General features: G+C 36.6%; 1 protein-coding gene across 1 annotated transcript; it reads right to left on the reverse strand.

The window, feature by feature from the left end:
* Nucleotides 1-1,666: 1,666 nt before the first annotated feature.
* tspan6 (tetraspanin 6) lies at nucleotides 1,667-10,150 on the reverse strand. Its single transcript, XM_088009416.1, has 8 exons — nucleotides 9,904-10,150; nucleotides 5,471-5,659; nucleotides 5,316-5,390; nucleotides 5,149-5,244; nucleotides 4,318-4,476; nucleotides 4,157-4,240; nucleotides 2,244-2,328; nucleotides 1,667-2,164 (listed from the first exon to the last, which is right to left on the reverse strand). Exons 1-7 carry the CDS (start codon nucleotides 9,988-9,990, stop codon nucleotides 2,260-2,262), a joined length of 759 nt encoding a protein of 252 aa, XP_087865542.1. The 5' UTR covers nucleotides 9,991-10,150; the 3' UTR covers nucleotides 1,667-2,164; nucleotides 2,244-2,259.
* Between the last annotated feature and the right edge of the window lie 1,333 nt (nucleotides 10,151-11,483).

Here is an 11,483-nt window from a genome sequence, read left to right on the forward strand (position 1 = left end):
AAATGCAGGTTTAAAAAATACCATAATTTTACTAATATTTGACAAAAACACTCAAAGTATAAATTAAAATAGCAAAATTTTAGCTCATTTAATTTAAATCAGTCTTTTTTTATTTTATTTTTTGTGCATCAATTTTCCCACATTAAACACATAACACAAACAAAACAATAATCAAACACATAATTTACCAAAAACAGGAATAGGCTGAAGCCAAGCTTATTCTTGCCTACCCTATTTTATACAACAACCTACCAAGATATCTTCACAATACATACATATAAATCTACTTTATTTAATTTGACCAGCTCCTCTCCTGTCTCTGCAAAAACAAAAAAATAAAATAAGTGTGTGTTTAAATGATGGATATAAATGTTTGCAAAACAGAAACATTTAACGTACCTTTGCTGTTTTCTGCCGGTCTGGAGTCTCTGCTCACGGTGGATCTTGTGTTTATTTTGCCAGCAAACACAGAGGGGAATCTCCAATGTACTGAGCAGCTGAGAGTCAACATGGCCGTAAACACAGGCACAGGGAGTTCCCTTACTTCATGACAAGGTCAGAATATGTTTCACTGGAAATAAAGGTAATTTAATATTCACAAAAACAAGGTTTTATTTAAAAAAAAAGCTAATTTTTCAATAGCATTCTGTGCATTTATGAGTTTTAAACCTTAAAAATCCAACAAAAGCTTTAATTGGCAGAGTTTTGATGCTTTCTTTTGGCTTATTATAACTTATTTTTTCACCAAAAAAAAAAGAAAGTGTTTTAACTCCTCAAATGAGAACACATTATGTCGGACAGCATTTCTCCAACCCGGCCCTGAATGTTTTACATGTTTCTGTAACACAGCTGAGTCAGATGAGGTGATGAAGCAGAGAAATTTTTCTTAACCTCAGTAAATATTTTAAAATAAATGTTTAAAGTAGGTCTGCTAAAAATTATAGTTGCATTTTTGAAAAACAAAGCCCTTTAACTACTTTATAAAATAATTTGTTATATATTTTAATCTAACCTCACAAGCAGTTAAGTCCAAACTTAAATGTTCTTCAAAATCAACTTTATTCACCAAGTTTGTGGACAAAAACAAGAAATTAAGACTTTAATTCCACTCACAATTAAGACTAGGGGCGGGTGATACATACATATAATATTATCACAGTATGTTGTGGTACTATTATAATTTACAATACAAATGCTAAAAAAAGCTACTTTTTTAGGTAAACGCTAAAGTATATGCAACGCACAAACAAATGGAATTAGATTCTTATTTTAGTCTTTAGGACACCAAATACAAAAAGAAGTGGGATTTATATCACTAAACGACACATTTAACAGGTGAGGAAATAGCAAAACTAACATTTTAAGTCAACATTATTGTGACAGTGATGAATAATTTTCACAAATAATTAACGATACGATAAATACTCACCTCTAAAAGACATTTAAAATATGAATTAAAGGAGCAAATAAATTTTTTTCTTAGGAATGTATGTATAAAAAGTGTTTCTAATAATAGACAGGTTGAGTTGGTGGAAATATTCAAGTTTTCCACCAACTAATGACCTCAAACTTAAACTAAACTCATTTAGTTTATATTATTTTGTGTTTTTATCACGACCTCGGGAGGAAACGGCTGAGCAGACACATCCAGACACCACGGCCCATCAAAGATATCAGATTTCATCTTTATTTTTTCCACATGCATCCAAAGAACATCAACACTGAACACAGAGTCATCGGAGCGGCTGGATTGGCACATAATGGCTGCTGTTCATCAGCACTGGCCCACACACCGTTTCTCTTCCACATAATTCATCCACAGCAGCGATCTCTCCGACTCCAATTAGATTCACATGTAAAGACACAAGTGGCGCTGAAGATTTTCTATACACTAGATCAAGCTTATTAGTGAAAAACAAGGCAGTTGAAGGACAGGAAACACAAATATTAAGTTAACTACATAATGACAGCCAAACTGGAGTGAGTAACAGAAACATGTAGGTCCCTTTGTTTTGGTCAGGTGTCGTCCCTGTAATGCGTTCGCTCTGCTGGTGAGACAGTAAAAGCAGAAGCTGTCAGTTTTGCTCCCTAAAAATGAAACTAACACATTTATACAACATTAAAATCTGAGCTCAGTTTGCAGCTGCAGCTGCCCAGCCGTCACCTGCAAACAGAGACGACAAACAGATGAACGAGGGCAGCGTGGTCAAGAGAAAGAGGAAGTGAAGCCAATAAAGCCGTACCTGTCACAGGTGACTGCTAGACCATCTCATACTGGTTGTTGGTTATGTAGCGAGACAAGCAGCAGGCCAGGAAAATCCCAATGACCTGAGGGGAAAAAAAAAAAATCAAACATTTATCTGGCTCCTGCAGCTCATACTAAACTGAAAGCTTCAGATTCATAACTTTCACAGAGACCCGAGTTAATATTATGACCTGCTGCGTTCTTGGAACGACGTTCAACTTTGACCCTGCTGTAAATTTACAACCAGATGAGCGACTGTCAGCACATTTAACCTGATAACACCGCTGCTGTTACTGGCCTAATTATGGACGGAGCAAGTAAGCTTTAATTAGTTTAATTAGTTTCAGTTCAAACCAGAACCATCAATCCATTAAAAAATGTAATCAGATTTACGACTATGCCTAGAAATGTTTAACTGTCTCAATGCAAACAGGTCTGAAGAAAGAAGCCATTTTGTTTCAAATGTTAGAAATGCTCATCTCCATTCATTTAATGTGGAACTGGTTCAAAGATGATGAACTGGTTCGAAGACGAACTGGTTCGAAGACGAACTGGTTCGCTAGTCTTCATCCAGTGAAAGTTTTTAAAATGTTTTAGCATTTGATCATCTGATCATTAATTAAAGACAATCAAATGAAAATTTAACTTTTCTGTACCCAATAATTATTTTCAAGGAACAAAATATAAAATTTGATAATGGCACAGTATTAAAAAGCTTATATTTTTTATGAATTTCATGCATCTGAATATTCAGAAAGTCAGATTATCATGGAAGACAGTCACAGATTTTAAGTTTGAATTCAGTTTCAGTTATTAAAATGTGTGAATTACTCTAAACTTGAGTTAAAACTGGTCTTAATTCATATTGAGAGCTTAATAGCTACAAAATAATCAAATTATACCTTTAAAAGGTGACTGTAATCCCAATCTAATCTCTGACTCTCCATGTTTCCGGCTGCTGGAAGTCAGATCAACGCAGCTCATTTAAAACTCATTTTGCCTCAAATTTCCTCCCAGTTTGTGTTTTTAACCATGAAACAATCTGAGATTAATGCCGTTTTGATCTGGTTTCGCCGTTTAAAATGGAGGATCAAAGAACTGATTAGCATCTGAGGATGTAATCTCCATTAAGGTTCCCTGATGAGGAAATGCGCACAAGAAATGGCTGAGCTGGATGAAATCGTTCAGGAACAATGCTGAGAAAACTGAAGCAGAAATCTGAACACTGCCAGAGTTTTAGAGTGTTTTTAATCCTCCCTAGGGTGGAGTTTGGGGCCCAAACCGCTTCATTTACTCAACATTTCTCCTGTTCTGCCTCGGTTTGGGTTCTACTGTTAAAGCTGCGACTCTTTGGCGTCTTTTGGCTGAAACTGAAAAGGAAAAGTTGTAAAAATGATCCAACTGCATCATCCTCACACACTGCTGAGGCAGATAATATTTTAAAGGAAAAAAAATTAGAAATAGGAAAACATGCTCCAGGTGTTGTTCAATAAAAGATAAGCACAATCTTTTAGTCGACTCGTTCAATAGAAATAAACTTTGAACACTGACTGACTGCATCACGCAGAGCCAGACAATCTGAACATGTTGCACTTAAAACAGGTTCAACTTGAACATTTAATTATGCAACAGTCGTTACCTTAAATACTGGATATAAAGGAAATCAGGAAGCTTTCACCCCTGAGGCTAATTACACGAAACAGTTTCAGGAGGTTTTATGTTTTTAAGGTCTGGATATTCAGGTTTTGTGGCCATTAATGAAAGTTGTTATAATTAAAAATCCTTACTAATGATACCCAAGGATGACTGTGGAAGGAAGATGATCATTACTGCTACATGCAGCTTTAATCTCACATTTGGGGAAACAAAAAGCTTGACACAGTTTAACATGAGGGAGAAAAAGCAACAAACCTGGAAGAAAGCAATCCCAAAGGAGACGCCGGCAATAACTCCCAGGTTGGATTCCAACATGCTGGTCACCAGTGAAAAGCAGCCCTGACAAAAAGAAAAGCAGACAAGAATAAATCTAAAGCTTCCAGTAAACATCGTGACTGCAGCTGGTGGTAACTCACCTGAGGGAACACCACTGTGCCGGCGCTTCCCAGGTTTTTCAGGTTCTCTTCAGTGCAGTTGTTGCTGTTGGTTTTACAGCAGCTCGTAGGAATCCCGTGAGTTTTGAAGTAGTCCGTTTTCCCCCAGTCAGAGAAATTCTTCATGCCGCAGCAATGCAGCTGGAAAAAGCAGAAAAAAAAAAAAAAAAAACTTCATGCAACAGAATCCGATCCTAGAGGAAATCCCTTCTGCAGCAGTCAACAGGTAATCAAAACTGTACTGCATTTTTAAATTAATGTTTTTTTAACGGATGTGACTTGTTTTTATTTTAACTGTTTACTGTAATTCACTCAACCATTGGCTATACATTGAAATCTGTTATAAATGATGGGTCATCTTCTGGTTCTGCTCTGCATCCCCAGAACCAAACACGGAGAAGCAGCAGTCAGCTTCTATGCACCACAAAATCTGGAACAAACTTCCAGAAAACTGAACAGCAGAAACGCCGAGTTCCTTTAAATCCAGACTGATGACCCAGCTTTATCATGAATATAAATGAAACACTAAGCAACATCTTGATGTGTAACGACTGTAATGTTTCAGTTGGCGACTTGTTCTTTCCATTTTCCTGATGTGAAGCAAATTGAAAAGCTTGTTTCTGAAATGTGGTGATAAACTGGACTGATGTTAATTGTAATCTTTTAATCTCTTCCATCAATCTGCTAATGGACTACAGATGAAAATTAGCCTCTTTGGCTAAATCCAGCATACGTACATGACGGTGTTCATTAATCTGGATTATCTCCTTCATGAAACACATAAAAATTCAAAGTTTGAGGAGCAGCACCAACCGTTTCCTGCAGGGTGTCGACTGCTTTGCTCTTGCTGTCTGTGCTGTTGTACGTCATCACTGCGCTCTCGTAAGCCTTGCCGATTTTATCCTTGATCTGATGGATTCAAAACACGTCAAGCAGTTTCACAGCTGAACATGAATGACTCCACAGTTTCAGTGATTTACCTCGTGACGGAAGATGAAACCTGAAACTCCTGCTATCAGCTCGGCCAGGAAGACCAGAGTCAGAAACATGGCGTACTGAAAAACAGAGGGGAACGTGGGTAAGCTGAGCGCAGCGGTCCGCAGAGGAAATGTTTTCCTTCCACTTCCTGGCTCACCAGTTTGAGCATCCATGGGCTTCCTCGGCATGTGGCGAAGCAGCCAAACAGCCCGAAGACAACAATGATGGCTCCGGTCCCGATCAGGACGTACGGCGCGTTGGTGCTGTCCTCAGAGACGAGGGAGAAGTAGGCCTCCAGGCTGACCTTCCCCCAGACCCCGACAGCCAGCAGGATCACACCTGTGAACTGAGCGAGACGACGACGACATTTTAACGCAGTGAAAACAACATCAACAATCATTTTACCTGCAAAAATCCAGCCATGTTTGGCATCTTGTTCATCAAATATTTTAAAGCTCTGGAATTAACAGTCAAAGGAAAGTAAATAAATAAAATAATGACATGATGGCGACTTGTGGAGATGCAATGACGTAGGGCTGCAATTAATTAATTGGAAAAAATGGCTTTTCATTGAACCACCTAAGGATTTTTTCTACATTAGAAATATTTAAATAAACATTTTATTGCCTAAAATTCAACAATTAAAGCATCCGGTTAGCGTAAGATTGATGCTCTGCAGCTAACAATATTTCTAACATGAACCAGTGAAAAGTTCTTTCTGATCAGCTTATCAATATAATGTATGGGTGATCTGTTGATTATATTTTGGATTAACTAGTTATTAATTGGACAGCAAAAGTTGACTGTTTTTCAGAATTTGAACCAAGTGAAGCTAAGAATGTAATTTGAGTAGATCTGAATAAGACGTACAGACAAAATGTTTATCTTTTTGTTCAGTTCTGACATGCTGGGAGTGTTGAGCTCCCAGTAATTAGCCTTTTTTGAGTCTGTATATGCCAGTTAATGGTTAATCAATTACTAAATTAGTTAATTCAATAATCAATTCATCACGATTAATTGATTGATTCGTAGTTCTTTGAGGTTTTCACATATGCTGTGAATATATCATAGTTGGTTTTAAAATTGCCTTGTTTTTTTCATTACTTGATAGGCAATCAAGGAAAAAATTGGGCCCTCCTCATCTTTATTAAACAGAATAATAATTATTTTGAGGTGACAGGGTCTAAAATTTGAACATGGCACACGATTAGAAGCGTAGATTTGTATGAATTTCAGACATCTGACAGAATATTGAGCAGCTGTCTGATTAACATGGAGGACCAGGCGAGCGGCGTTCTGTCTTTGCTCCAGAAATGTGTTTTTTTTTTTCTGAGCCACAAGCACAACTTGATTCATTTTTGTCGACCGAGGTGCTCATCCAGCCTGACAGGGATACGGTGGGCCCTTTTATTAACCGTAGAGAACAGAATCCAGGCTGGAAAAAACAAAAAACTATTTCCAACATTGATTTCCTGTACCAAATCAACACCGTTCCCACGGGAACAAACGCAGTAAAATAAAAAACAGAAGCAGGATTGGATTTCTCAGAGCAGAAAGAAAAAGGATGAGGTCACCTGAACTGCAAGGTGTCTGATTAGAGCGCTGTGGGTCAGGAATAGACGCACACAGCTGGGACAGGCGCTGACCTCCGCCTGGGGTTCTATCAGCTAAATGTTTCCTTCTTTAAAGCGCGGAGTCGTTAGTGTGAGCGGCTGAAAACAGCCAGCAGCAATAAATGGCCAGATAAAAGCCCTGAACTCGGCCAGCAGCAGCTGCTTGTTTGATCTGCACAAAGATTAACACCAAGAGCAAAAACAGGCTCTGATTTTCCTACGCCTTTAGCCTTTGTTGCTGTTGCTTTTGGCCATGATGTTTTCAAACCAACCTACTTTATTCAGCTTCCACTAGCAAACAGAACCAGAATGCAAACTTCCATAGTTAGCTGTATCATTATGGACAGAGGAAAAATGTAATCTTTCAGGAAGACATTTCCCTTTTTCATTCACTCGTTTCTCATCATTAGGCCCAAAGGTTTCAAGGTTAATGTTGCTAACTAAGCTGTTCTGGCCTGAGGAAAACAAAAAGCCTAAATCCTGATAACGCTGTACTCGAGTTTTGAAAATGGGTTAAGCTTCTTGTACTGAAATCCAGCGTCCATTTTCCCTAATTTACGCTTCTGATTTTTTCCTCCTGAAAAGATTTTAGAGGCCATCATAAAAACAAAACTCATCTTCTGTCATAAGCCTTAATAAACAGAAAAGAGGCCGTCCTTTTCCCTTTGGAATCCCTTTATGTTTCATATTTTCTGGGTGGTAAAACAGTAACGATGTTTAAGGAGCTTAAAGGCTTTCACTCTGATCTTTATAGGTTTAAGAACAATCTGACTTTCTTCCATTTGTGCGCAGCATGACTTTGGATGAGAATACAAAGTCCTGGACTGATGTTTGTACTGAACCTTAAGACTCGAGTCACCTTAAATGAAAAAGGACTCACACACACACACGCCTGATCTTCATGGTTTTGATAGCAAATTTTCAGAATAAATTTTGATCTTAAAGCTTCATGACAAAACGAGTAAACATACTGGGTGGTATTCAACCTGTAAGACTTGTGTAAATCAAGTAAACATCTTAAAATGTTTTAAGATGTTTCTAGAGAAGAAATATTCTGAAAATAAGCTCCTGTCTCTGCATCTTGATGCTCAGTGTTGTCCCGTCTGTCATAGTGAGGCTATAGAAAAACAACAAAAAAACATTTTGATGTTTTGCAGCCAACTAATTAATGAACCAATTAATCAGTTACCTTACTAAACATGTAAAGCATATCTTACATCTTCAATCAAAAATCTGAAAACTCTTTAGCTTTGTTATGGTCAAACTATGTTATTTTGCCCATTTTACTTACATTTCCAACATGAAATTTCTCATTTTTTACACTTAATTCCTTGCCTAAAAAAATGTTATACTTGTTTTTCATATTATTTTAGTAATAAGGTAAAAATAAATGATCAGTTTCATAAATAATTTATTCAGAGCAGCGCCAAGCATTAATGTGAGCACGCTTTAAAATGAACAATTATTCTATTTTAAAGTCGGTAAAAGTTTGATTTATGATTTTACATGCAAGGTAAACTTCCCTGCCCATTTTTCCAGTCTGTACTATAGTTTTAGTCTGAAATAAATCCCCCTTGGTCTTTCATTGGATTTACTTTAAAGAACCAACAGCATGTATTAGATTCTGAAATTCACCTTTTAAAAAGGGGGAATTACTTAGAGCATGAATGCAGGTCTTACACTGTTGTAACTCGCAGCGGGAATTTCCCACAATATAAAAAACAGATTTGCAGGAATCGATTATACGATGTATGAAACTCTGAACCCCGCAGTGAATTTCAGGCCCTGATTAGTTCTGTGTTCAGCTACCATCATTTATTAAAAACAAAACAAACAAAAAAACCCCACCTAATTTGATAGTTTAATACGTGCTGGTTTTTATTCACCAGGAAACGTTAGCATCCATCATTTTTAAATACTGTACCTTTTACCCTAAAGCTATCATCTCAGCATCATTTGAAGATTTCATTTATTTAAAAGCACCACAACATGTACATTTCGGGAATTTGCTTTTCTATTTAATATTTTTACCATCTAAATTGATGTAAACTTTATGAAAAGATGAAGACGGTGTGGTTCCCGAACAATTTCATGTAAAAACTGCAAACCCTTCAAGAATCGACTAGAAAAGTTAGGTTTGTGGGAGCAACCTGCTTCCAGATTACCCCAGATTAAGAAGATGACAATGGATGGAAACAGTAAATTCAGCATAAATTTAAGGGAGATACTTCTACAGGCTATAAACACAAAGAAGGACGAACCTCTGTAGAAACATTTTCCTTAAGACATATTTTATAGAATTGCAAAGGCATCATTTTAACTACTTCCTCAGTTTAAACATTGTATTCCAACAGGACTACCCACCATAAAACTGTGAGTTAGGTGTAGTTAGCCATCATTTTCAATACATTGCCAACCGTTCACAGTAAGGCTACACTTATATCTTCTTCAAATATTTAGAACATTGGAGAGTTTTACGTCTTGTATTTTGAAGTTCAGTCAGTAAAACAAATGGCGTTAAGTTGTTTCTGACACAAAGCCAAGTGATCCGAGTCTTTATTCGATTGATTATTCGAATAATCAATAATCAGTGTTGCTGCTTCGCGTTGTGTGCGATTCAGCTGAGCATTTGAACAATACGGAGATCATAATGTTTAGTCGCGTTAAATCACATCAGCAGCATGCCTACAGCTCGTTTCTTTCGGTTGGTAAAGGCTAATCACAGCCCCCCCACCCCCAACGGTTGGAAACGCAGAAGCTAACGGTTGCTTCGTGTCTCCCCAACGGCCGAAGAGTTTCCAACAAGTGGCTGAACAAAACCGACTAAAACGTTTCGTTTGTTTTCGTTCAACATGTTTGGCTCGTGCAGTGATTTTGTTTTTAACCCTTCCGACTTTCTGTCATTAGCCTCGGTAGCCGCTTTGAGCCCCATTGTTGCTCCTTTATTCCAGACCCCATTACTCATCCAGCCACTCACCCAGAAAATGAGGCTGTAAGAAATGAGGAAAGTCTTCAGGCAGGTGATCACTGGCTTCGTCTGAAGCCGCCGAGACGGAGGCGACATGCTGGAGTTTAGGTTCACAGCTGGAAAATAAGAGATACAAAAAAAGTTTCCCTTTCTGCTTCCCGACGCCGAGATTGTGGGGAAAACTTTGAAGATTCACCAAGAGGGGGGAAGTGTCGTCACTAACCCAAGAATCACTTTCCTGAAGGGACAAATGGTTTTTCCTAGGTCAAGGTAGCAGCAGCCACCTTTTAAACGCCTCAAACAGGAAGTAGCTAACAAAATAAAAGCACTGAACAAAGGAGGATTTTTAAGGAAAGCTTGTTGAAAAATCCTATTGATCCTTGTAAAAATATAGCATCATTTGGATTTTTAAAGTAAATATATTATTTTATTTTATATTATTATTATATTATTTATATATTATTTTAAAATAAAATATAAATGTTTATTACACATTGTGCTATTTTTTGCACATTCCTTGGATTGTAAGAAATATTTTTAATTATTTGATTATTTCAAATAACTGCACAGTATTTCTTAACTTTTACTTTTGTACAGATTATTATTATAACTATGTTTGTTGTTAATGTTAATCTTGTTTATTATATATATTTTAACCGTTTAAGAACTTGTTTTAATATCTAGTACTTTTACACCAGAATTTCCTTGTTGCGAGACAATAAAGTTTGTTTCTATTCCATTCTTTTATTCTAAATTTCAAGTATTATGTTGAGCTTATTTATTATTAAGAAGGACTAGAAATGTTACAGAATACGTTTGCCAGAAAGCTGAAGAAGCTGACTGTGTGTAGAGATCTGTATCCAAGCATATTATTTCAAAGTCTAGTGAAAGGAAAAGTGTGGTAGAAAATTTGTACAAAAGCAAAAACAGTAGCAATAGCCTATTAAATTATTTTAAGGTAAATCCCATCATCAGCATCATCCAATTGTCTCAAACAAACAAACAAACAAACAAACAAACAAACAAACAAACAAACAAACAAACAAACAAACAAACAATATACCAATTAAATAATTTTAAAATGATAAAATATTTAATCTCAGCTGTCCAAGACACTGGATTTTTACTAGGCTTTTCCATTTTTCTCCAAAGCTGCAGTCTATATGTTGTCAAAGCTTTTCGGGGCCAAATGATACTTTTTACAGTTTTTATTTTGTCAAAGATGTAATAATGTATTAAACTGAAAAAGAATAAATAATAAACTAAAAAAACAGTTTACAACTTTGTAAACATTTTTTTTCAGTTGCACATCCTTTTTTTCAATTTCAGTTTATTTTTCTTTTGAACAAACTTTATGACCTAATTGAGCTCCATGTAAAATAGGAAGATAATATTTATTTTTGGGAATTTGGAAATGCTTCCAAAACAAAAATGCTAATCTGCATATTTTTTTATCGTCTTCTTAGTCGTGTGCTTTTATTCTGACAGTAGCAGCACCGTTTCCTGTATGACGAAGCTCGCCTTGACGTCTGTGCTGCGGTGAAGTGACCCACGTAAATAAATTTATTACAACGTGGCACTCAGTGAAA

The sequence above is a fragment of the Poecilia mexicana genome, unplaced genomic scaffold (genome assembly GCF_051168715.1).
Source record: "Poecilia mexicana isolate PSO_F unplaced genomic scaffold, ASM5116871v1 scaffold_10, whole genome shotgun sequence".
In the NCBI taxonomy this organism is placed as follows: Eukaryota; Metazoa; Chordata; class Actinopteri; order Cyprinodontiformes; family Poeciliidae; genus Poecilia; species Poecilia mexicana.